The following is a 27,306-nucleotide window of genomic DNA, read 5'->3' as shown; positions in this document are numbered from 1 at the left end:
TTTTACAGTTTGTATTTATCAAACGCAATCTGAATTTCCTCAATTTTTCAGGACAGCATTCTCACTTTGGAGGCTCTTACCAAGTACAGCCTCTTAATCAGTAAAGCCACTTTAAATATGGTGGTTGACATTGAATACAAAACTAAAGGTGGCATCAGCAGAATCGAACTAACTCAGCAAAAGCCTGTGGCTAAACCAATAGATGTAAGATGTCCACTTTTTATTATGTTAACTTGAGTAAGGGTACAATGTTAATTTTAAATTATTTATTAATTGAATGCCACTTTTCTGATTTCTTTCAAAAGGTGACCAAAAATGATGATCTACTAATCAAAACAGCAATGAGCTCTGGCGTTTCATTTGTCAACGTAAGTGAGTTTGTATTTACCAAAAGAATATCTGTATCAGTTCCCATTCAGTCAGTCACTCTCGACACCACTTCATAGACCGACGAGTAGGAATCTCGCCAGAGAGCCAATCTGCTTCGAGTGTAACTAAATGATAGCCTAGAAATCTAGACGCACAAGGCTGACGTGGTCATACTCAATTCTAGTCAGAATATGAGTCTGAAACTGCTCCATTGGGCTGTGATTATGGGGCTTGTTTCAACCGAACCAGGAAAGACATCAATTGGATAGACCGACAACCAATCAGACCAACGAAGCAACGCATAAGTAAGGGATAATGTACACCCAGCCGGTTGTTATCGCAGAATAAACCCCGACAGAGTGATCAGGACCCCGACACGAAGCGGAGGGGTCTTGCATCACTCTGAAGGGGTTTATTCTGCGATAAAAACCGGCTGGGTGTACATTATCCCGCTTATTACACGGCTACTAGTCTCAAATAAATAATTATTAGACACAAAATATTGTCTCGAGATTAAATATTTTATTAGCTCTTACGCAAAGCTTCCGCGAAGGAAAACAGTTCCAACCTGCTTTAACTTTATCTATTGCTGAAGATTTGCCATATGCCCTTGCTAAAGGTTAAAATGAATGCCGAAAGGGTTAGTTCACCCAAAAATGAAACCAAGCCTATGATTTACTCACCCTCAAGTTATCGTAGGTGTATATGACATTCTTCTTTCAGACAAATACAATCGGAGTTATATTTAAAAAGTCCAGGCTAACGTTAATCCAAGCAGTAACGTTAGTTGTAGTTGTGTTTGAAGTCCATAAAAAATGCAGCTGTCCGTCAAATAACGTGCTCCACACGACTCCGATGGGTTAATAGAGAATCGATGCGTTTGTGTAAGAAAAATATCTATATTAAAAACGTTATTAAGGAAACCTGCCTTGAAGTCTTCCATTGTAACCCACGGCTGTTTAAGCCACAAGATGGCGCCAGCGTTAAGCATAGAAGTAGTACCGGTCAAGATTACTCATAGTACCCGTATGAGCGGGTGTTATCTGGAAATAACGTACCGCTGGAATGCGCGATTGACCAATCAGAATCAAGTATTTCACAGAGCCGTGTAATAACGTAAGTTGTCAAATGTCAACAGAGTTCAACTGCACTGTGTTGCCATGTCCGTGTTTTTTCCCACGCAGGTTGTTTTCTATGTCCGCGGGTTTAAGCGACTGTTATGTGATATATAGACCCATGAGTGCGAATTTTAGCAGGCATCCTTGCTAAAATAACACACATTTTACCCCCAGACGCCATTTTTCCCCGGAGAACCCCCCGAGAAGCTATTGTTTAGGGCTAGAAGTTGGCGGGTTTTGTTGTAAAAACTTGGCAACCCTGTCTGCAAGCAAGCTGAAATCAGGCTGGAATACACGATCTTTGCCGGTGTTGTAAAAAAATAAAATAATTTAATGATACACAGAGTACTTACCCAACATGATCATCATTTCTGAGAGAAATTGTGAAGGTGAATGCAGATACAAACAAGCTCTCCGTTCAGGATTCGAAAAAATATAATCCAAGCCCCTTTGATGACGTGATGATTACGTTACTGTTTATCATCTGTCCATCATCGTCTAAAGCCCGCCCTGATGATTTCATTGGTCCGAACAGTTTCTGTTCGGGGATAATTACTCCTCTATGGAGCAAAGCCAGACCGAACTGCCGACCTAAAAAATGTATGGGCGGGGCTAAGTTCGGATGGCATCCAGGCTATAGACGCACCCTAGCGGCAGCAAATCTAATCTGCCGCAAGTGTAGCCGAGCAACTCTTAATACACCTCTGAGCTGTAAAAAACAAACTCTGGTCAGGCCAATCACATCATGTATAGAGTCGGTGGGCGGGGCTTAACATAATGATGGCAGAGTTGTGCTTGAGTGCTACTAGTAAACACAGAAGCTGGCGAGCCGAGGTCTTTCGAATCAGCTTTGACTGCGACTCTGGAAGACTTAAAGTTAAGCTTTTCTCTGATAAAATAACGGCACTGAAGTCATTCTTAAAAAAGGAAAATGTGTTCTGACTTTTGCCGACCGGATACGGTGAAAGTTTAATCTATCAACTAGCTCCGCTTCACGTTGCTCTGGTTGGTTGCAGCACTATCCAATTGTGTGCAGAGGGAGTTTGAAAGACAACCGTTTATCCCACCCCTCGGATTGAGCCCTGTCAATGGTAAGATTCCAGACCAAACATCTTGATGTGGGTCAGGCTAACTAAATGGGCCAACGCATAGTGGTATGCAATGATTGCAGCATCTGCTCTGCCTCGCAGCAAGAGTATAAATGATCAGCAGCTGGTGGCATAAATCAACCTTTCGCTTCGAAGCTCTGCGGTGGATGTTTTTCCTGCTTTCTACAAGCATGTGTGACAAGAAAAATGAGCACGGTCTTTGTAGGATCTCTTCACATCTGGTGTTGCGTGTGATAGCGCAGCAGGGTCGATTTATTTCTTTTTCTGTTTCTGTCTGTTTGTCTGTTAAAACTGAGCAAAGCAGTAAGGCTGTTCTCACAGCTGGTTCGCTGTGCTTGTGGAGAGCACTGAAAAGCCATTCTCATGGCTGCTAAGAGATCTAGAAATGAAGGATATGGGCCACTAAGAGTGTCAGGCTCGCATGAAGTCCTCCACTGTGTCCTGAACCCTTGAGGCTGGATGACTGGTTTCTCAGGTTGGCCTGTGCTGGTTCCTATTCTTTCCAGAGGTGGATGGCACCTTTTCCTGCAAGAAACCGGTCCAGTGGCTCTTCCTCCCTCACCACCCTTGTCGGCGGGGCAGTTAAGAGTTACATGCATGTTTCTCTCGTGGAACATTATATGCAACTGTGCTCTAACTCCACCTCTAGGGGGAGCCCGTGTGTCCCTTCCTGGCCTGTAGGTACAAATCAGATCTAACCGGCAAGGCTTACTAGGCTTGTGGAGAAGCTGCCTCTGAGAAAAGACAGAACATTTATTTTTGTCTTATGCGGACGATATACAATAATTCCCAGAATGCTTTGCTGCCCTACACGGCCACTCCGAAAGCCATTGCTACTGGATCACTGCATTACTGGATCACCTTCCCACAGTGTTAATTTTCATAAATCAGTTCGTAAGGGATAATGTACACCCAGCCGGTTGTTATCGCAGAATAAACCCCGACGGAGGGGTCTTGCATCACTCTGAAGGGGTTTATTCTGCGATAAAAACCGGCTGGGTGTACATTATCCCGCTTATTACACGGCTACTAGTCTCAAATAAATAATTATTAGACACAAAATATTGTCTTGAGATTAAATATTTTATTAGCTCTTACGCAAAGCTTCCGTGAAGGAAAACAGTTCCAACCTAAGCCTTTATCTAACTTATTGCTGAAGATTTGCCATATGCCCTTGCTAAATGTTGAAAATTAATGCTGAAAGGGTTAGTTCACCCAAAAATGAAACCAAGCCTATGATTTACTCACCCTCAAGTTATCGTAGGTGTGTATGACATTCTTCTTTCAGACAAATACAATCGGAGTTATATTTAAAAAGTCCAGGCTAACGTTAATCCAAGCAGTTGTTGTAGTTGTGTTTGAAGTCCATAAAAATGCAGCTGTCCGTCAAATAACACGCTCCACACGACCCCGATGGGTTAAAAGAGCCTTCTGATTCGAATCGATGCGTTTGTGTAAGAAAAAGATCTATATTAAAAACGTTATAAAGGAAACCTGCCTTGAAGTCTTCCATTGTAACCCACGGCTGTTTAAGCCACAAGATGGCGCCAGCGTTAAGCATAGAAGTAGTACCGGTCAAGATTACTCATAGTACCCGTATGAGCGGGTGTTATCTGGAAATAACGTACCGCTGGAATGCGCGATTGACCAATCAGAATCAAGTATTTCACAGAGCCATGTAATAAAGTTTGTTAACAGACACTACAATTAAAAACTGAACGTGTCTGTTCAATATAATGTGATTTAGCCACTGAGGGAGTGTCACAGCACAAACTCGACAGGAGTCACATTACATTCACCGTGATGAATGAGCTGAATGAGCTCTCCTGATGAGAGCTGAGGTAAGCTGTACCACACTCACGGCATACATTCACTACACATGTTCAGTCTGGTGCGTTTTCAGACTGAAAAACCATGCCTTTGGAAGCTTAACTTTCATAGGAATTTAAGAAGTTGAAACACTCACTTTGCTCCACCGCTCAGTTTACATGAATGCCCTCAGCTGCCCAAGCTGGGGACGATCGGGGGGACGATCATTCGAATAACTCCAGGGTTTCTACTGATACCAAGGTATATGCTAATAACTGAAGTAACCCTTTAAGCAGATCCTGCCCTCACATACCCAGAATATACTGGCCAGAACGAACTTTGTTCTTGCCACCTCGAGAAAACAAACAAATTTCTTTATTCTTGCAGAGTATGTTCCAAGCTTCATTTAGTTACACTCGAAGTAGATTGACTCTCTGGGGAGATTCCTACTCGTCTGTCTTCAACGTGGCGGCTCTTTTCCCTCCTACAAGAAATGAGGGTTACATATGTGAATAAGACTTTATTGGTTGATATACTGGTTGATATGTATATATTTTTACATTTAGACTACATCTGCTATATTCTTGCGATTACTTAAAATTAATTTCAGATCTCAAAGTGAAAATCTTTTTTAAATCATTATTTTTCCTTTATCCCAACGATGGTCTTTTTCAGTGTATTTAATAAACACTACAACAATCTAGACTATTTAAAAAAATATTCTATGCATGGAACCAAATGTATTTATTGATTAACTTAATTTTTGACAGCTGAGAACAGTGTACTATGGGATAACAGAGAGCAATGAAAATTGCCAATTTGATATGTCAATTGAAATTCACGACCGTGTCCCATATTCAGATGGTACGTTCTGTAATTCTTTTCTACTTTTATACACTTGGTTGTCTATTAATATTAATTTGGTGCAGCTAATTTGATTTCTTTATGAGCAGATCCTATGCTTTTGTCTCAGCGAATTATGGCCTGTGCAAAGTAAGTTAGTAGAAACTAATAATAAGAAGTTACAGGTTTTAAGTTGTCTATGTAAAATTCTAATTTGCATGAAAAACACATTTAAAAATGTCCTTATGTGTAAAGATACAAGCCACATGAAAACTCATTTGAAACTGAATCAAGCCACACTGTGATGGAAATTACTTTGCCGACCGGTGTGGTTCCAGTCCAGGAGGATCTAGACATGGTGAGATGCTAAATGCAAATGCATTTCCATAGAAACCATTCATAATTTCAGAAAACTTTATTGACATTTTATGTTTCTCTATTTTGCAGTATCTAAATGGACTTGAGTCTCAGATTTCCAATTATGAAATTACAGGTGACAGAATCATCTTTCAAATAGATTCGGTGAGCACTGCAAACTTTTGACTTTCTCCTTTGCATTAAAATAAGGTGTATAGGCTATTTCATCTTGTAGTCTAATATTTCTACCATTCCTTACTTTTCATGCAGATACCATCAGAAAATTTCTATTGTGTGGGTTTCCGTATTCAACAGGAATTTGAAACTGGCTTGACCAGAGCCTCGGAATTCAGAGTTTATGAATTTTATAATCAAGGTAAAGCACAAATGTTTCCACAAATGTTTGATTTATGTCTGGCTGAACTGATGTCATCTCATTTTTAATAGGAAATATGTGTGTGAAATTTTACCGCAAACAAAAACTGTTGCGGCTCTGTGAGGGAGACCAGTGTCAGTGCATGGCAGGTAAGCTCCAAAAGCAGAACAAAACAGAAACTAAAGGTTTTACAGATCAGATAACTTTGAATGAACGCAAGGAATAATGTTTGTTCATAACTTTAGAGATCCTTGCCAGAATGCAAGCCAAAGTTGTGAGAATGTAACTTGTTATCTTGGTACATTGCTGTGAAGTTATCATTTCTTTTCTTATCTATCATGTCTTTTTCAAAATTAGCTGAATGCTGCAACTTTAAATCCACCATTGATAACACAACCACTGCTGCACAGCGTCAAAATGATATTTGCAAAGAAAGCACGAAATATGGTAAATAATGATCCTCAAGTTCTTTAGGTCACATAATCACATCATGATCAGTGAAATGTTTGCACAATGGTACATTGGTTATTTATTGCCCCCACCCCCTGTTTTTTTCTTCTAGCATTTGAAGTGTTAATTGAATCCTCTGAGGAAGGAGGACATTTTGTGACCTACAAAGCAAAAGTTAAAGCAGTGCTCAAAAAAGGCAAGAGTATACTAAATATGATTTGTGTCAATATATAGGCTATAAAGTTTATGTTGTAAAGTATTTACATGATCTAAACGAGTAAACTATTTAAATAAACAAGATACATCTCAGATTCAATCCAGAATTTCTCTTCTGCAGAACAAACAGACGACTTAAAAACAGATTCAGAGATAGATTTTGTGAAGAAGGCAACTTGCAATGAAATTAATTTCGAAGTTGGCAAGCACTATCTGATCTTGACTTCTGAGAGTATGAAGATACAAGTGGGTCGTGCTTATAAGTGAGTTCTTTTTTGCTTTCTTGCTCATTAAAAACCACATCAAACAGTACATAAAGATCAAGATTTTCAACGAGACTATCTGTAACACCTTGCATTAGAACAACACATTATAAAGTGATTAATTAACTATTATGTGGGCTATAGAAGCCTCAGAACTGATTTTTTTTAATACCATATTTCAGGTACAAGTTTCCTCTGGACTCATATGCTTGGGTGGACTGGTGGCCACTTGAATCTGATTGCGAGGATGATGCATGCAAACAATACGCCAGAGATATGGATGATTTTAAAAATGATTTTCTATTATTTGGCTGTTAAGTTGAATGATACATTGCAATGTCAATATAAGAGATAATTCTTATGCATGTTTTTATTCTATAACATCCTCTGATTAAGAAGTGGAACAAACACAAACGTTAAAATAAGTAAAAAATATTTTTTAGATATTCTAGAATTTTAGACATAAACAAATGTGATCATTTTATCATCTCACTCATTATTTTGTATTAACCACAAACATATGCAACATCAAACAAAAAACGTTATAAAAAGTTGGCCTAATACATGTGTAATTTGTCATATTAAACAACTTTGTGAATCATATATATTTTTTTGTGCATTTCTTAATGATTAACGTGTTTAGGAAATTATTTGTTGATGCTGCTGGCTGTTTGGAGTCTGCTTTGAACGCACAGTACTCTTATTTTGAAATGACTGCAGTCTGCAGCAGCTGAGTCACATGATCTAAACATCACCGCGAAGGCGAATCATTTGAGTTCGTGCTGGAGAAACTGACAAGAGAATGATAGCTCAGTTTAAACGGTTTAAACCTTTAGAAGCGCATGAACTATATATGACACCTGGGACAAGAGATAAAGGTAACAAGCTTGTATCCGCTTTGACAGGATTTAAGAGACAATTATAATACTCCGACGGTTATTGGATGACCGCTAATGGGTCGCTATGGAAACTGGGCTAACAAAACCCCACGAGTCTTCATAAAACAGTGGCCATGCAGTGAAATGTAAAACGTTTAATATATATTTAAAAGAATTTGTTATCAGATAACTTTCGTTCTTTGCATTTTGTCAGATTTGGTCTGCATAGTAATTGTTATCATAAAGCTGAAAAAACTTCTAGCAATTAGATTTTAGCAGTCGATTTGATTTAGTATAATCATTGTAATCGCTGGCTGCCTCAGATAAAAAATAATAACGTCACCCCCATCAGAATAAAATGAAAAGGGGCAGTCAGATGCGCAAACAATCACCGACAACAGGATCCAAATGTTCCAAGAGCCCCCAGAACAAATCTGTGACCCTCAACAACGCCATCTCATGGTCGGAGACTGAGGATGGAGGTCCTAGAGAAGATCCCAGTGATGATGGTAAACCTCAGACTCCTTTTGTATAGATCAGGGGTGTCCAACCCTGCTCCTGGAAGGCCACTGTCCTGCAGTGTTTAGCTTCAACCCCAATTAAACTCACCTGTACTAGCTAATTAAGGTCTTATTAGGCATAAGTTATTACAAACTTTAGCAGGTGTGTTGAGGCAAGCTGGAGCGGAACTCTGCAGGACAGTGGCCCTCCAGGACCGACTTTGGACACCCCTGGTATAGATAATGTATGTCCTACGGTACATGAGTCACTCATCTGGTGTCTCTTTGAGGGTTTTATTCTCCAAATTCATTAAAAAAGTTTATATTTCTTTAACTTTGGTCCTTTTTTACTCTTGGCTCGGATGCAGAATTCTAATCTAAAATTAAAAATCCATTAAAAGTATGAATTATTTCCTGTTTAAAACTATTATGAGTAACAGCATAATTAATTTCAGCGTTTATTGTGTGGAAATGATTTATATATCCTACTTTTTTTATTATTATAATTTTCACCGCACCAAACAGTTTTGTGTTTATAAAACGGTTTAATCGATAGTTGGTGTATTTGTTTGCTAAAGAGACTTACGAGTTTGAAATTAATTATGAGACGTGATGTGATAGAAGGGAAAAAAACAAAACAATGTCACTTGATTGGGATCTAAATATTTAGATTCTACTTGTGATTCTAATATTTTATTCAAATCCATTTCTGAAATGTTACCCAAGAAGCATGAAATATTTATAATTTAGCAATTAAATGTTTTTTTTTTCTGTGTAATAACCATGTTATTGAAGGTACACTATGTAATATTTTAGCCCTCTTGCAGTTAAAAACAAAACTGCATGCATTTTGAGGAAGAATGTTGTTTTTGGTTGTGCTTCATAATATGGCTCATCTTTCTCATAGTTACAACTGAAAGAGATTATCCTACTACTACTTATAAAACATTTACTACTAGCTTTAGAGATATAAGCAGTTTAGATGGAAAGGATGTCAAGCTGACTAGCCATTATTGAAGTCATTATTGTATATTGTACCCATTAATAGACAAGGTATCCAGTACAGCGCTACAACAAGACATAATGAAACCTTTCACAGTACTTAATGCTTTACAGAGAACTCTTTTAGAGAGCTACATGTGGCAGTGTATCTTTTTAATAAAATATGGCCGGTTGCACCAGTTTGTAAGTTACATCTTAGCCTAGTTTTGACATAAATGGGCACTAAGTTACAACTTGCACACTGCAAAATATTTTTGCGTTGCATCATTAAACTTAGTTGAAGCATATGGCTTGAGCGTGAGTAACTCATGGGCTAATTCTCATTTTTGGTTGATCTAACCCTTTAAAAAAACAGTTCACAATCTGTTTCTTTTGTCTACTAACAAAGTCCTATTGGGGGCATTTGATGAAATTCTTCTTTCAGATTAACACAATCTTCCAAGCTTGATAATGGCAGTGACTGTTGCTCGTTTTCAATCTATCCATCACAGATACTGCTCCATACGGCTCCGTGGGGTTAATAATAGCCTTTTAAAGCGAATTGATGCGTTTGTGTAAGAAAACTATCCATATTTAAAACTTTATAATGTAAATTATCTAATCTAGCTTCTGGCGAATCGCCTTCCATATTGAACTTACGCAAAAAGTGTAGCATTAGTACCTCTCGCAGTTCAAAATGCTTACGCTATGTCTGATGAAGTTGCACACTAGTTACCCTCGTCATGCGTAGCGTAAGCATTTTGAATTTAACATTTTGAGTGACAAAAAAAAATAAAGTAACACATTTCACCCAAAACATTTAATAGCACAATTATGAATATTTTCATAATTTTTTAAGAGGTTCACCCTTACTTGAACTTAACTTTGAATCAAATGTCAGCTTCTCAGATCATTAATTACTTGGCTGCCACCAGTTTTTGTAAATATCTGAACTTTATAGTGTGTTATCCATTTACACAAATATCTACCCATAGACAAAAGTAAACCTAAGGGGAAGGGGACAAGATACATCACAGAAGACCTGATTAGGAGATTGACTAAATGTGAAAATTTAGTCCTTGTGCGGACTCTGGACCTGTCTACATCTACGGGAAGTGGCAAACAATTTAGGGTAAGATTTGGGCATTATTTGGTTAATGATCAGTGTGAGTTGTAAAGTTTATATAGTAGCATTTTGCATTCATTTGTATTGACTTCTGTGTGTTCATGTTTTTTAGTATATTGAAAATTTGGACAAGTGTGAGCACCTGCAGGTTCTCAACCTCAGTAACAACAGGATTGAGAGAATTGTGAAACTAGAGAAATTATGTAAATTACGGGAACTCCACCTTTCCTGTAACAGGATACAGTAAGAATGTAACATTTGTCTACTTAACAACAAACATTCCCTTAAAAAAAAAAAAAAAACTGTGGTGGCACCACATATACAAATAGTTTTTATAGTTTTGTAACAGAAAAAAATAAATAATGTTCTAAAAGCTAGCAAAGGGTTTAAAATATAAATTATATTTTAATTATCTGCAGAAAAATTGAAGGTCTAGAGCATATGACAAACCTTCAGGTTCTAAATTTGGCCTTCAACAACATTGAACATCTTCCGGCCTGGATGGCAAAGAAGCTCAGATCTCTTCAGAACATAAACCTACAGAGCAACAAGATATTCTCCGTGGGTACAATTTATCTGGGTTTTCTCAGTATTTGCTTATATTTTTTTATTATATGTTTTAAAAAAAATACATTCAACAGAAAGAAAGAAAACTTAAAGGGATAGTTTACCCAAAAATTGTGTGTTGTTTTATAGTTTTCTCACCCTCATGTCATAACATGTATAACTTTCAGTCTTTTGTTTAACATAAGAGAAGACATTCTGGAAAATGTCTCAGCATTTTCTTTTCCCCATACAATAGAAATCAAAGGCTAAAGGCAAAACATGCTGTTTTTGAGTGAACCATCCCTTTAATGTCGCATTTTTAACTGTTAAACGTAAATGTATCTATACTATTTTTTTTTTTTTTGTAATGCACAATTGTGCTACTTATAACATTCTCCACCTTTGTGACCTAGCTTCATGAGATGGCTAAACTAAAGCCTCTGAAGAACCTGACGAGTCTGACATTAGCAGAAAACCCTATCTCTAGCCTGCCCCATTATCACCTCTTCCTTATCTTTCATCTGAGGACACTGGAAATGCTGGATGGGCAACCAATAAGTCCACAGGAAAGAGAGCAAGCTCAACAACGCTTTCAAATGGGTACACCATCTCATCTTCTACATTTATCGTATGTTCATAATCATATATGCTATTATAAACTGAGCCGCTTTGTGCTGTTCTTACAGAGGAAGTGGAGCGTTTGGAGCAGGAGCTGGAGTTGAGAGCTGAGGAGACTGCACAGCTTCAGAAAGAGCGGGCTGCCGCACTGGAAGAGCTGGAGCGGCAGGAAACAGTCAACCAAAACCTGAGGCACCTGAATCAGGAACAACAGCGGGGACAGAAGGAACTCAGGAGTGAACTGGACACCAAATCTGAACTGGTTGGTCTTCACTGTCATCAAGCTTAGTGTGAAATGGGTGGACCATTTTTATCCTCACAAACTGTAATGTCTTGTGTAAAAAATATGTTTATTTCAGATAATTTCCTTAAGAAAAGCACCACCTAACAAAAACTGTTTTTAAATTAAAAAAATTAATTCCAAGTGTACTTTTTTAAAGGATTAGTTCACCCAAAAATGTAAATAAAAGCAGGAATACCACTACACCACTTTTGGTCAGATTTTTGCCCCGTTTTGGAGATTTCCAAGTCGACAAATGTCTCCACCAGTCTGCAGATTTTGGGCAAAAATATTTGTTTAAAGGGGGGGTGAAATGCTGTTTCATGCATACTGAGCTTTTTACACTGTTAAAAAACTTGGATTCCCATCCTAAACATAGACAAAGTTTCAAAAACTAATGTTGGACGTTTGATGGAGTATTTCTGTGTCAAAAATACTCCTTCCGGTTTCTCACAAGTTTCTGAGAGTTTTTTTTCGAGTATGGCTCGGCTTGACGTGAACAGAGCAGAAGGTCCTTGTATGGGCCGTACGGGCTCTTCTCCCGGTAGGGTGCGCGCGCACGTGACTAGAGCGAGAGAGGAAATGCACGCCCATAAACAGTCATCTGTGAACACTTATGTCGCGTGCCGCGCTCCACTTTATTCCTATGATTGACATCAAGCGACTTCAACGCTTCAGCACAGCATTCCGGGAAGGCAGCGCTGCATTTGAACCGATTTGAACGCAGAAATGACGGGAAGCTTCACAACATCGCTTCAGTCGCGTCGCAAAGTGGATTTCCACGGTCACTGCTGTCACAGGACTTCACCAAATCATACCAAAGAAGTGTGTTTTTGACAGAGCAGTCCCAGCGATAAAGGTTCGGTCCTGCTTTGGAAGCAGGCGGTGAGTAAAACTGCTTCAAATGTCTGTGCTGTTGACTATCATCGCGTGAGTAAACATCAGTAAACGACACGATCGTGTGCTTCATTCAAATGCGCTACCGGTTACTCCATTGTTGTTCTATGTATAACGTTACACTAGTCTGACGTGCAAAACCGTTTTGCTTGCTACTGCTAAGGTTTAGTCGTATACAATAGTCCATAAACCGAATCATGTCCTCATAAACTGCGAGTAAACACACACAAATATTGACAGGCCACTAAATCCAGTACATACCACAGAGACGGACGTCCTGCTGTTTCTGCTTCTCCTGTTCAATTTATTTCAGCCTCCGAATCTCATTCTGGATCATATCTGTATTAGCTGAGAATCGATAGCCATGGGTTTCTCCACGCTTGAGGACGTCACCGCTTTGTGCGCTCGTCATTCTTTAGCTCCGCCCACACGATACGCCTCCAGGTGCTCGTTTTTTTCCGGAAAGACTCGGTACAGCCTATATTTCTTTTATAAATATAATAAAACTAAAGACTTTTCAGAGATATGAAGGATGCAATAATACTCTATAGGTACTCAAGATTGACATGAGATTGACTGAAACTGAGTGTCCCCCCCCCTAATATTTTGAGCCGATTTTTAGATAATAGCATTAGGAGCAATAGCACCAACCCCCCAGCACGTTTTCTCACCATTCCTGATTTTTAACTTGCTAACTGCATTTGGCGTGGTCTTGCAGTTATCAGAGCAGAAAAGAAAGCTTCTGTTTTGAGTTGTCTCCTTTTGTGTTCATATATTACATTTTGTGAGCTTATTTCATCCATCAGATCAAAAGATCTGAAAAGGCCAATACATTTGGGCACTTTTCTGTCCCATAGACCCGTCCCTCGAAGAAATCAGGACAAAAGTGGTCTAAAGTGGACAAAAGAAACAGATGTCCCTCGTCTACTTATGATCCAATGCAAAATGCATTTTAATACCATATGTAAACAGGGCTTTTTGGGGGATTTCTGGTAATTGTATTTTATGTCACCTTTTCTAGGCGAGTCAGAGGGACCTAATAGAGACTTGAACTTTTAGTTGTGCAGAGTAGACCACCTGCCAAGATTTTAATTAAATTATACATTAAATTTCAGGGCCTAAATTTGCATTTTTGGTTGAACTATCCCTTAAAGGCACTACACTGCAGACAACCCAAACCGGCTTCAAAACGGAGCAACCGTTTCTAAAACATCTTCACTTAATAAATAATGTTATTGAAAATATATTTTTTTTTTTTCTGTTTCAGTCAGAAATATGCCACATAACGGAAGGAAATATGGGTTGCATATTTTTATGTTGACTTTTATTTATAAATTATTTTGATCTACTTTCATATTAATTTCCAAATCTTTGCGCTTGCCTGGCTCACTTAAAATGCACTCGCAGTGAGCACTCAAGTACACATTATTGTCCAAAATGTGCATTAATTCTATTTCTATCCAATTTTCTGTTCAGCTCTCTCTTCTTCCTCCACGCTTTTTTGTCACCTACTCCAAAGGTACTTTGTGAAAGATATTGAAAAGTGTTTTTGTGTGTGTTGCCTCATTTATCATTGCTTTAATTGAAAATACGTTCTCGGAGAGCCTGCATTTGGAAAAGGAGGAACACAATTTGTTTAAACTATTAGAACGACAAATTTATGCTCATTGCTTTAATGCGCTTGGTCATTATTATTTTTTATAGTGCTAGGGGTTAACAGTATATGACCCAAGACCAGTAGTGAAAAATGAAGACCAAGAATCAGGAGTGCAATTATTTAATTTTTATTTGCAGTTTCATCAGCAGAAGCCAGCTTCAAGTCTCACAAGGAGTTCGAAGGCTGCACTCCCTCCCTCCCCTTTCTTGTCGCTTTCCCAAAACATACTGATTAACATTTGCTTTCTCTCAGTGAGAGGCAATACTCATCTTGATTCTTTAGTGTGTAGGTTGGCAGAGTAATAATTATACACTGTTTAATAATAGGCCAGAGGAGAGCTGGCACCCCGACTGAGTCTGGTTTCTCCCAAAGTTTATTTTTCTCCATCATGCCCTGATGGAGTTTTGGTTCCTTGCCACTGTCGCCTTTGGCTTGGCTTGCTCAGCTGGGGACACTAAAATTATGATCCAAGTTGTTTAACTAACTATACAAATAAAATGTATTAATTAGGTCATATTTAATTCTATAAACTATCCAAATCAAACTAGCCAAATCAATTTTCGTTGCAATATTGTCCTGTTTAACACTGTGACGCTGTTTTGAAACAATCGTCATTGTAAAAGAGATAAATAAATAAAGTTGATTGATTGATTGATAGTGATTTTTACTTTCGTCCATCCAAGGATGCTAAGTAAGGTAATAATTGGTACTCATGTCACTGCTGACATTGTGATTTTTGGATCACATGTCACTTAAGGTGTGTTTATGAGTACATCATATGACCACCTTCCCTCCCTCTTAGTTTGGGACACTAGGTATTTTACCTTGCTGTATGAGAGCGCTCCGAACAGGAGGCTGCCCAGTCATTTAGAATCAATGTAAAGGGGGGAGAGTTGGTCAGCTGATTTATCTGAAAGATTGGTGAGATTTCTAACTTGTAGAGCCCTTTTCTGCTTTATCAGCACAAGGAAGACACAATTGTAATAAAATAGATTTTATTAACAAAAGATAAAGAGAAAAATTAACACAACTACTAAATGAATACAATGAATGATAAAGGAATAAAGTGCATAAGATACCTAAAATACATGTGATTAAGTTGAGTGTGGCTATGGAAGAGTTACTATCTATCGAAAAGATAAACTGTTGTTTCTCTGAAACTAAGGTGAAGAACCTTATTATGCATCAAACAAATAAATGAAAGATTATTTGTTATTAACTAGCGTCAGTTATATTACCTCTAATGTAAATTAGAAATTCATATACTGATAATATACAACAATGCCAAGATCTCTAGAAAGAGGTTTGGTTAAGTGATATTTATGTTCCACGTGGTTGAGTAAGCAGTCCGATGGTGATGACTTCTTCCACTGGTTTTCCTGGGAGACAATGCAGTGGGGAAAGGAGCTGGTATCCGTTTCAACAGCCTTGAACACTAAGATCTGTGGGATGCTGATCTCCTGGGGCACCAAAGGGTCCTAAAATCTGGAACACGCAGATGAGGCCCTGAAGTAGGTGCAGAAGGTCCTTAATCTGGAACACGCAGACAAAGGAACCTTGAAGTGATGGTTTGCTCTCCTGAGCTTAACCTTCTTGCAAATTTCTCTGTGTGTCTTCTGCCTCTTTGGGCCTGACACTCAGAAGTTGGTCAATCTGCTCTGGTCTCTCTAGCACTCAGGATGTGCTGTCGTCTCGCTGGACTAAAACTCTGAACGTAGTGTTGTTTAATGTCTCTTTCCTCACAGGCTGGAGGCTCAGAAAGTTGTCGTATCTGTTGCTGCCTCACAAGCTGTAGATTCAGATCCTTGGATCATGTGTTGTCTCTCTGGTTAAACCAGAGGCTCAGAACTTGTTTGCTCTCTCACAGTCGAATCCTCGCCGCTAAACTCAGACCTCGGTGAACTGTTTATCTCTCTAAGGGAGAGAATCAGAACTTGGTGAACTGTTTGTCTCTCACATGGGGAGACTCAGAACTTGGTGAACTGTTTGTCTCTTGAGGGAGAATCAAAACAAGGAGTGTCTGTTGAAAGGGTACCTTTATCCTTTTCCGAATAGGAGGAGATTGCAATTTGGCTTCTCCATTCCAGTGTTGCTATTGGCTGCTGGCATCAGAGGGGGTACACAGTGGGGCCCACCCTTCTTTCCCCTGTGGATCTCATTTGCATACTGTACACAGTTTGAAGTTTTTAAAGTGTTTTTAAAGTTTATCAATGCATTTCTCAGTTGTGGGCGGGGTCGGGGGTGGCATAAATCCTCACATAGACCCATAATAATGATACTTTTGATTTGTACCTGTGCTCTTCCTACTTGTATAACAACTTAACAAGTAGGAAATATACATTGTTATCAGTTTGCACTGCATGCGTTATGAATTATATATAGATGTATCCTTATTAAAGGTACTGAAGTTATTTAGTCAAGAGCAGAGCATATTTAGTGAGCAATTACTTTTGTTCTTTTTTGCATTGTCATAATAAGTGGTTACTGTCACTTTAAAAGATCTTCCACTGTCGCACATGATATGGATGTGAAATGCTGAAGTCGCAGTTACAAAACTTACAAAACGCGTGACTGTCCCCCACCCTGCTCCTCTTCAGAAAATTACATTCGCTGTCCCATTGATCACGGTATTTACACAAGGGTTGTTTTTTTTGGCAGGAGTGCCTTCCGTCTCTATCGTTATGTTCATCATCCGTCTCTGTTTTGTTTTTGTTTTTTTCTCGCGTTGTTACTCGTCATCTGACCTCACACACTAACCTCGTGACAATGGCCACCTACAGTACTGTAGGTTACTGCAGATGGCAGTTATCGTGTAGCTAGTTACAGAGCTCAGATTGGAAATGTTTTTGTTTTTTTCCTCCGGTATTATTATTTTTTAATAACACACATTAAAATACCGGATATATACAGAAAAATACTAATACAGGAGGACGGCGGGAAAGAAGGGTAAAATATGGGACTTTCCCGGCCAAAATGGAATACTTGACAGGTATGACCAGAAGTCTTCTTCTTGCCCTCAAAGAGGTGTCTGGCTGTTGTCCAAGCATCTTTATCTGATGGCGTTAGACATTTTGTTTGTGCTAGATCCAATCAAGATGTAGCAAACCTTTGTCCACTGTTCTGGGCAAAGAGGGGCCCGCCCATAAACTGGGCCCTGGAATGTGCTGTCCACTACAAGTGTTTCAGTAATAGGAAATATAAAATGAATAAAAAATAAATCAAATAAAAGACGAATCCATATTTTTTCACATCTGGAAGCCAGGCTAAGTGAACCAACACTGTTTCTGCACTCCTGGCATGTTCAGGGTGTGTGATACCACAACACCTTTTTGCTATCAAGTGTTTAGTGACACCTCACACATCTCTAGGCCAGACCCTCAGCCACCACTCAGAAACCAAATACACACTTTATAGAACAAGAAACATTCAGTGGTTCTCAAAATCATAACTGGAAAGAATCATTAAAAATCATCATAATAATAAAAGATACAGTATATTGAAGCAGCAGTGGATTTCAGAATCCCCCCTTTCAATAGCATTTATTGAAAGGGCATTTAGTGTGTAGTGTGGAAACAAATTTCAGTGGCATTTATTTATATTGCAAAAGCATATATTTCAAGCAAAACATTAATAGTTTTGTTAGGTTTTAAATGAAAAATAATAGAGACGGTTCAAGGTACTGCTTGCTGGACACTTTTCTGTCAAACGGGAGTGGATCACATGCATGGTTAATGTTATTGATCTACACCTGCGGTTAATCTATTTGACCAAAGTATATATTTTAGTCTACTTATGAGCACTTAACTATGGGTCATTGCAAAACTGACTCTAATGCAATGCCTCAAACTTTCCCTTTCCTATTTATTTTATTTATCTTTCACTCCTGTGCTCTTACGTTAACGGTCTGTATCTTCTACTGTCTCTTCTCTTCATTCCTGCTTCAATCTCAGCTTCCATATCATGCTCCTCTGCTGGATTCCTTCTGTCAGGTATTTAAATATCCTTTGTGCCCCACCAATTACTGAAAGATGTCAACATTATGTTCTCCTGTCCTCTTAGGTGCTCGCTTAAATGAGAGCGATGTTGATGGTATGCCATTGCTTTGTTCTTTAGCACGTTTCTGATGTTTCTGCATGTGTGCATTCTATATTAATGGAAATCTTCAATTATCATTCATGTGTATTTAAGTGTACATAAGTGTAACAGTTTTTTAGTACACAAATCATTAAGATCCAGTTTCATTCTGAGCTAAATTGTTTGTAGTGATGTGTGGCTGATGTGTTTTATGGTCGTATGTAAAGTGTTTTGTTTAAATTACCTCTTTCTCATTACACAGCTGAAGCAGAAAACAGTGGAGTTGACCCAGGCCTGTCAAAAACACTATGAGCTCGAGCAGGAGTTGGCTTTTCACAAAATAGATGTCAAGTTTGAGTCTCTTCCATTTTATCCAGACCCTGTAAGTTTTGGTTTTGTTTAGGTTTAATAATAACTAAAGGCTAAAAGTAGATCATTCGTTGTGATTTTGTTTTGAGAAAAAATGATTCATTAAAGGGTTTTTTTAATTGGTAAATTTACACTACAGTTCAAAAGTTTGGGATTGAGGGTTTTTGAAAGAAATCTCTTGCTCCCCAAGTCTACATGTATCCACCCATCCATTCTCCTCCACTTACGAGACTTAGTTGTGGTGACAGCAAGCTACGGCTAAACATATGTCCTTTTCCCCAAAAACGTCCTCTAGCTCATCCTGGGGGGATCCCTGAGGTCCCTTCTCAGTTGGAAATCACCTCCACCACAAGGTGTCCAGGGAGCATCCTGACCAGATTCCCAAACCTTCTCAACTGGTAGAGGAGCAGCAGGTCTACTTTACACCCTGTCTCTCAGGGTCAGCCTACACACCCACAGAGAAAACTAATTTCGGCCATATCTTTATCTGTGAGCTCATTCTTTAGGTCACTACCCAAAGCTCTTGATCATAGGTGAGGCATGGAACCTAGACTGGATAAGCAAACTCTTATACCTCTTCCAGGTTCCAGTGAGGTGACTACCTACCACCAAGGAAATGGGCCATGGTTCCCTCGAGTCCTCTGCCTTTTATTGTGCGGGTATGTCCTCCGGGTTAAGATCCTCGAAGAAGTGTTCGCCCAGCTACGACTCCACTCCACTCCACAGAGCGCCATTTCAAAGTTTTATATTAAATTTATCCTCAAATCGTCAATGTACACGCTGATTTCACCCTATGCTACAAGTTACACCCATCGTGCAGCTCTTCTGTCAGAAGTCGATTCAAAATTAAGTTTTCCCAAATCTGCTTAATGCCTTACACCCTGGGTGGCTCGAAAAGTAGAGAGCTCAATCTCTATCCAGGAATTTGGTTCCAGAGGCTAAGCTGTGCTGAACGTGACTATATCTAGCTGTTAACGTTCAACCTCCTGCACTAACTCTGGCTCCTTCCCCACAATCCATGTACCAAAAGCTAGTTTCTGCAACCAAGGTCCTGTCGGCATGGAACCACTAAACCCCCCACCCCCACAAACCTGCCTGCTGCACATTGTGCATTGCAATGATCCCATATGCTTGTAGCGGATGGTGAGCCCACAAAGAGATGGCACCACATTATTATTTTGGGCTGAATTTGACAGACACTCCTGCAATGTGTGGGATCACTCTTTGTCTGTTCAATCACCTGGTCCCCAGACTCGGTCCTGGAGGGCCGCTGTCCTGCAGAGCTTAGCTCCAACCCCAATCAAACACACCTGAACCAGCTAATCAATGTCTTTATAGGTCCTAGTAAGGCATTGATTAGCTAAACTCTGCAGGACAGTGGCCCTCCAGGACCGAGTTTGGGGACCCGTGGTCTAGGGAGACTCTACAAGGAGCTTCCAACAACACAGCTCTCAGGGCAAAAGTAGTATTGTGAAATATTATTGTCTTAATTGTCACTTGATCCTTCAGAAACCATTGTCATATGCTATTTAGGTGCTCAATAAACCTTTCGTATTATTATCAATGTTGAAAATAGTTATACAGCTAAATATTTTTGTGTAAACCATAATCATCTTCTTTTCTGTATTCTTTAATGAATGTAAAGTTCAAAATAACAACATTTATTTTAAATACAATAATACAGTCCCTGACAAAAGTCTTGTCGCTTATCTATTTTCTAGAAATACCTGATATTAACCTGACTTTTAATTAATTAATTGGTGTTAGAAATAGCTCATATGAAAAGCTAAAACCCTCCCAAATGATGTTTAATGCACTGAAATAAATAATGTTTACAGAAAAAATATTTATCATTTAATCAAGATGGAAAGGTCAAATTTTGGCAAGACAAAAGTTTTGTCGCCTATACAGAAATTGAACAAATTTACAGCAAATACAAAAATATGTCAGCAAATTAAGTTGTGGTGCTGTGAGATCCAAATTTAATATCTTGTATGACTTCCATGAGCTTGAAGGACTGCATCCATGCGGTTTGGCAAGGATTCATACAATTTATTGATGAAGTCATCAGGAATAGCTAAGAAAGCAGTCTTGCATGCCTCCCAGAGTTCATGTCTGGTGACTGGGCTGGCCAATCCTGGAGCATCTTGATCTTCTTCGCCTTGAGGAACTTTGATGTGGAGATGGAAGTATGCGATGGAGCACCGTCCTGTTGCAGAATTTGGCCTCTTTTATGGTTGGGAATATAAGAGGTAGCTAAGATTTCTTGGTATTTTAGACTATTGATGTTGCCTTCCACTCTGCAGATCTCTCGCACACCCCCATACTGGATGTAACCCCAGACCATGATTTTTACGCCCCCAAACTTCACTGTTTTCTGGGTGAATCTTGTATCCATTCAGGCTTCAGTAGGTCTCCTGCAATATTTGCAGCGACTGTGGTGTAATTCAACAGAAGATTCATCTGAAAAATCCACCTTCTGCGACTTTTCCAGCGTCTATCATTTTAGCAGGCTGTGGGCCTTGGCAAATGCCACACGGTTTTTCAATTGTCTTTTGTTTAGTGCTGGCTTCTGGGCACTGATTCTTTTTATACACAATTGAGACCTAATTGATCCATTATTAGTCACAGGTGAAGCTCATATGACAAGGCGACAACACTTATGTCTTTGCAAAAATTGACTCAATGGGCTTTACCAAGCTGTGAATATTAGCATACTTTTTGAAAGTTTAGTTTTTCACTGAAACATTATCACAAAAGCTGGTGGGATTAAAATGAGCCATTTCTTGGAAAAAAAAAAATCTTGATTAGAAATATATTTCTGCGGCACGTTAGGTCAATTTGTACACAAGCGACAAGACTTTTGTCAGGGACTGTATTTAGTAACTTTATAAACGTCTTTACTGTTAGTTTTGATCAATTTGATGCATCCTTGCTGAATAAAAATATTAATTTAAATAAAACAACAATAAAAATAATCTCATTGACCCCAAACTTTTGAACAGTAGTGCAAGTTTTTCCATCCAATATGTAGTGCATGCAATTTTGACTTCATTCAGTATAAATATATAAATTATTTTCCTAAAAGTGGAACTAGATGAAGTTTGGTCAGGGTGTGTGTGTATGAATATATATATATATATATATATATATATATATATATATATATATATATATATATATATATATATATATATATATATATATATATATATAATGTGCCTTGCGAAAGTATTTGCCCCCCTTGAACTTTGCGACTTTTTCCACATTTCAGGCTTCAAACAAAAAGATATAAAACTGTATTTTTTTGTGAAGAATCAACAACGAGTAGGACACAATCATGAAGTGGAATAAAATTTATTGGATATTTCAAACTTTAAAAAAAAATCAAAAACTGAAAAATTGGGCGTGCAAAATTATTCGGCCCCTTTACTTTCAGTGCAGCAAACTCTCTCCAGAAGTTCAGTGAGGATCTCTGAATGATCCAATGTTGACCTTAAATGACTGATGATGATAAATAGAATGCACCTGTGTGTAATCAAGTCTCCATATAAATGCACCTGCACTGTGATAGTCTCAGAGGTCCGTTTAAAGCGCAGAGAGCATCATGAAGAACAAGGAACACACCAGGCAGGTCCGAGATACCGTTGTGGAGAAGTTTAAAGCCGGATTTGGATACAAAAAGATTTCCCAAGCTTTAAACATCCCAAGGAGCACTGTGCAAGCAATAATATTGAAATGGAAGGAGTATCAGACCACTGCAAATCTACCAAGACCTGGCCGTCTCTCTAAACTTTCAGCTCATACAAGGAGAAGACTGAGCAGAGATGCAGCCAAGAGGCCCATGATCACTCTGGATGAACTGCAGAGATCTACAGCTGAGGTGGGAGACTCTGTCCAGCTCTGTCGAGCTGTTCTGCATGGAGGAATGGGCAAAAAATTTCAGTCTCTCGATATGCAAAACTGATAGAGACATACCCCAAGCGACTTACAGCTGTAATTGCAGCAAAAGGTGGCGCTACAAAGTATTAACTTAAGGGGGCCCAATTTTTCAGTTTTTGATTTGTTAAAAAAGTTTGAAATATCCAATAAATTTTGTTCCACTTCATGATTGTGTCCCACCTGTTGTAGATTCTTCACAAAAATTACAGTTTCATATCATTGTTTGAAGCCTGAAATATGGCAAAAGGTCGCAAAGTTCAAGGCGGCCGAATACTTTCGCAAGGCACTGTGATATATATATATATATATATATATATATATATATATATATATATATATATATATATATATATATATATATATAACATATATATATGTTAAGATTTTAATAATGTAAGATTTTTTTGGCTAGTGCGATCATTATATTCTATTTAATTTATAGGTGACATTTCAGCTTTGATGATTAAGTTCTGCAATAACAAAAGCTTCAAATGACTTTGCTTTAGCCATTTTTGAATGGTAGGATTATATACATTTTTAGAGACATTCTCTATGTTGTTCAGGAGGTGGAGGTAGAGAACTTTTCTATCGAGAGTCCCTACATAGGAAAGTCTTGTCAGAAGAGGAACACAAAATTCCCATTAGAGGTGGAGAGCATGGAAATACGAGACCATCAGCAGCCAGCCTCAGCGGACATGACAGAGACAGACTACCCCAGGGAACATGACATGTCCAGACATGTGCAGCTCAGAGGTACAAAGGTTCAAGGGCACTGTGTATTGACATTATACTAAAGGTTCTAAATAGTTATATCAAGTAAATAAATTATACATGCCATTCATTTTTTACTAGCTTTCTAGCAACACTTTATTATGGGAACACATAGTCACTATTAACTAAGACTTTTGCCTCAATAAACTCTGCTTATTAATAGTTAGTAAGATGTGCTTTATAAGTACTTAAAAACAGCCAATATCCTATAATAGGCATGCTAATAAGCAACTAGTTAACAGCAAGAACTGAACCCTAAAATAAATGTTTGACACTTGTAACAATCTTTAGTTTTTTATTCTTGATAACAGCAATGCTGCTCTGGTTTGAGACCAAGATGCATACAATTGCCTTGCTTGTATATATAATAACACCGTTCAGTAAAACTGAAACGACTGTTGGTGACCTAGTAATTTGGTGGGTTTGGAACAGTGCCCCCACAAAAACAATTAAACCAAGTGTCATCTGCAAACAAATGATGCAGGACATTTTCCTGTTTTTATGGGACTGATCCACATCTCTGCAGTTGTCCTAATGCATCTCTGTTTTGTTTTTAGCTGAGGTGCGATTACAGCAATTACTTACAGAAATTGAGGTGAGAGAGCAGCAGATCCTTAGAGCCAGTGAGGAGCTCCGGCAGCTAGAGGAGACAGTTTCTCAGAGACGGGTGAGGTGTTATCCTTTAAACATCTGTGAATGGCTCTATGTCACCACTAGCAGTTTTCCTTGAGAAGATTTCCTCTGTTTTAAGTAAAACTTGATGTCAGAGTCCCCGTTTATTATTTAATTTATCTATGTTGATTTGGACATAGATCTGTGAGGCTGAGAAGGAGCAGTTCAGACAAGAGCTTCAGAGGAGGATACAGAGGCTTGGAGAGCTGAGAGGAGAGATGGAGGCTGTGGAGAGGCAGCTGGACACACTGAATACTGAGAGAAATAGAGCCCAGAATGAAATGGATCAGCTGCAGAACCTACTGCACAGCCTGGATCCCAGTGACCCCAGACATGTCAGTAACACGTATGCTTAAACACTTATGCTTTGCAAAAAAATATATATTTATATATGAAATATTTATATTTATATACAATATAAATTATATATAATATATGCATATAATACTTGACAGTATATTTATATTTCTTAAATATATTTCTTAAACATGTATGTTTGTTTATTCAAATAATAATTATACACAGCACACACATCTATTATGTAAACACAAACTTTTATTTTGGATGCAATTTAATTACGATTAATCATTTGACAAATTTATATATTAATAAAAATAATTACAAAAACAATTCTTCTTGAAGATAATGGAATTCATTAACCTTACGGAATACTATAAAACATCCTGTTGAATTTACAGTATTAAAACTGGCAGCCGTGGTTGCCAGAAATTCACTTAAAATGCGTAGCTTACAGTTCATATACGTATGTATCATTAATGATATAGTGTTATGTTTAAGTTCAGCATGAAATGAAAATACACCTTATCTATTTTAATTTCATGCATGTTATAAATATTGTTTTGAACAATTCATACTTGCATGTTTCTATTTTTTTTTCTCTTAATGTTTAATCAAAATATCATGACGTGACCATCCAATGAAAACAACATACTTCTCTCAGACTCCCAAAACCCAATCTCAAAATCCAATCAGCAACCAATGCATTAAAAACATTGTATACATTGAAGTCCCTATAGTACTTTTTTTCTTTTTTGATAATTCATTACATTCTATAAAAATATTTGTTACAGTACTGCAGTAAAGATCTGTCGATTCTTCCGTTGCATGAACACAACTTTAATAATACAATCTATTTAAACTATATATCTACTTAATATAAACCTACATAACAATTCAGATGGTCTAAATTAAAGGCCACATTAAAAATTACAGTTAATCAAAACTGGCCATTCAAAACATGGCTAATAACTAAACATACTTACACAAAGACAGACCATACTTGACACTGAAATAATGCAACACATAAATTAAAATGTAACATAAAACTTAAAAGACAATATTGTACTGTAAAAATACACTGATCCAAACTTGTGAATGATAGTATTTTTTAAAATAAATATTTATTTAAAATGTTTTGTTTTTATAAAAAACTATAAATATGTATTTAGTTAAATTGATCAAAGGTGACAGTAAAGACTTACTTTGTTACAAAATATGACATTTTTATTTCTGTAACAATTATTAACATGTTTTAAAATATAGGCTGTTAATGGTTGCCAGACAACTTAAGCATTAAAATATAATTCAACTGAAATGCAGTTACAGCTTTGTCTATATTTGCTGTTATATAACAACAAAGTGCATGTCGTCCTCTTTTCTGTTAAAGAAAATATTTGGCATACAAACAGTGTAGTCGAAAATGTGTTTCGATCACTGATGTGTTGTGGTACCTCCCTAACAACAAAGGTGACAATAATAAGATGAAGTTCTCTATGGAATTAATCATTACTAAACGATGATGCTCAGCAACAAGTAGCAGTCATATAAAAAGAGGCTCCTGTCTCTTTAAGAAAGAAGAGAGAACTTCTGTCCTAGGGGAAATCTGTTGATGCTGTGGGTGGAGCCAAAGAGGTTCCTTACTCCCACCCGGCCCCAGACAAAGGCACTGATTGGCTGAGGCAGAAGGCTTCCTGTGTTGATTCAAAGAGAGTTGAGAGGAGGGTGGAAAAAGTACAGAGATAGAGGAGGAGGGGGAGAAGGAAATCTAGAGGAGAGGGCTACTTTTAATGATAGTTGGACTCGTGTGGACAGTAGCTCTGAAGGTTAGAGTAGTGGAGCTAAAAGTGACAGGAAATGTTCTTTTTCTTTCCCCTCCTGGGGCAGCAACAGGAGAAAATGGATATATAGAGAGACAGAAAGTGAAGAGATGGCAGCCACACCACTGTAGTAAGTAAGTACCCCACTGGGGTCAAGCAGGGGCTCATGGGAGGCTGCTGTCATACGGTTGCAATTTGGGACTCTTGGTTTTGTTTGTAGAAATGATTATTGGTACCTTACAATAAGAACATTTCAGTTTTTTAAGTTGATCAAAACATGCTACATTATTGTGTAGGTTTGACTTTATATTGAATATATTTTCCGTGTTTTTAAACAGGAAATTGCAAAAGCATTATGTCATCAGGCTTTGCTGGCTTGCATATTTTACATGGCTTACATTAAGTTTGAGAGCAGTTAGCATAATAACAATGTACATTGTTAAATTGCTATGACCAAACCATTAGATTAAAAATAAGTACTTTTGGTATTTTTATTTATAATGTTTATTTCCTGTTTGTGTAAAATAATGCTTAATAAAACTGTTACATTGAGATAAAGTGTTGGATGGTAAGAGGAAGTGGATGAGTGGAGAAGAAACGATTGCAGAAGTCCAAGACTTTCCCTTCTCCCCAATTCACATACTGTCCTCCCTAAATAGAATTCAAGATTCCTAATCTCAAATAATATTTAGGGTGGATAGTACACTGTTGCAAATTATTTCTGGACACACTTTATATTAGGTGGTCTTAACTACAGTGTACTAACATTTAAATTAATAATTTGATACGATGCACTTATTGTGTATACATATTACAAATTACCTGCATGTAATTACATCTGAAATTCATTTCTGTAGTTATGTTTATAATTACACTGTTGACCCTTCCCTTCCATTCTCAGACTCCTAAACCTACCCTTAAACTTACCCATACCACCACACCTTTACCTAACTCTACCCGTATCCCAC

At 37.9% G+C, this 27,306-nt stretch overlaps 2 protein-coding genes across 4 annotated transcripts in view; both read left to right on the top strand.

Moving 5' to 3' along the window:
- Positions 1–7,513, top strand: part of c5 (complement component 5) — a 28,078-nt gene extending 20,565 nt beyond the window's left edge. The window contains exons 31-42 of the mRNA XM_067438004.1: positions 52–204; positions 306–368; positions 5,176–5,269; positions 5,359–5,398; positions 5,504–5,606; positions 5,696–5,770; positions 5,876–5,981; positions 6,053–6,130; positions 6,339–6,428; positions 6,544–6,627; positions 6,769–6,910; positions 7,093–7,513. Of these exons, the coding sequence (XP_067294105.1) occupies positions 52–204; positions 306–368; positions 5,176–5,269; positions 5,359–5,398; positions 5,504–5,606; positions 5,696–5,770; positions 5,876–5,981; positions 6,053–6,130; positions 6,339–6,428; positions 6,544–6,627; positions 6,769–6,910; positions 7,093–7,228 (1,164 nt within the window). The 3' untranslated portion in view covers positions 7,229–7,513. The remainder of the gene's footprint in view (positions 1–51; positions 205–305; positions 369–5,175; positions 5,270–5,358; positions 5,399–5,503; positions 5,607–5,695; positions 5,771–5,875; positions 5,982–6,052; positions 6,131–6,338; positions 6,429–6,543; positions 6,628–6,768; positions 6,911–7,092) is intronic.
- A 37-nt stretch (positions 7,514–7,550) lies between these two features.
- Positions 7,551–27,306, top strand: part of cntrl (centriolin) — a 48,646-nt gene continuing 28,890 nt past the window's right edge. Inside the window, exons 1-11 of one of the 3 annotated variants that reach the window (XM_067438001.1) lie at positions 7,551–8,297; positions 10,265–10,401; positions 10,508–10,638; positions 10,815–10,956; positions 11,355–11,541; positions 11,628–11,821; positions 18,344–18,382; positions 18,730–18,849; positions 23,342–23,531; positions 24,107–24,216; positions 24,362–24,556. In XM_067438001.1, coding sequence (XP_067294102.1) covers positions 8,147–8,297; positions 10,265–10,401; positions 10,508–10,638; positions 10,815–10,956; positions 11,355–11,541; positions 11,628–11,821; positions 18,344–18,382; positions 18,730–18,849; positions 23,342–23,531; positions 24,107–24,216; positions 24,362–24,556 — 1,596 coding nt within the window. In that variant the 5' untranslated portion in view covers positions 7,551–8,146. Of the gene's footprint in view, positions 8,298–10,264; positions 10,402–10,507; positions 10,639–10,814; positions 10,957–11,354; positions 11,542–11,627; positions 11,822–18,343; positions 18,383–18,458; positions 18,483–18,729; positions 18,850–23,341; positions 23,532–24,106; positions 24,217–24,361; positions 24,557–27,306 lie in introns of those variants that run through there. The other 2 variants (XM_067438002.1, XM_067438003.1) reach the window with 2 other exon arrangements.

The sequence above is a fragment of the Pseudorasbora parva genome, chromosome 3 (assembly GCF_024679245.1).
Source record: "Pseudorasbora parva isolate DD20220531a chromosome 3, ASM2467924v1, whole genome shotgun sequence".
NCBI lineage: Eukaryota > Metazoa > Chordata > Actinopteri > Cypriniformes > Gobionidae > Pseudorasbora > Pseudorasbora parva.
This window is presented reverse-complemented; position numbering and strand designations above follow the sequence as displayed.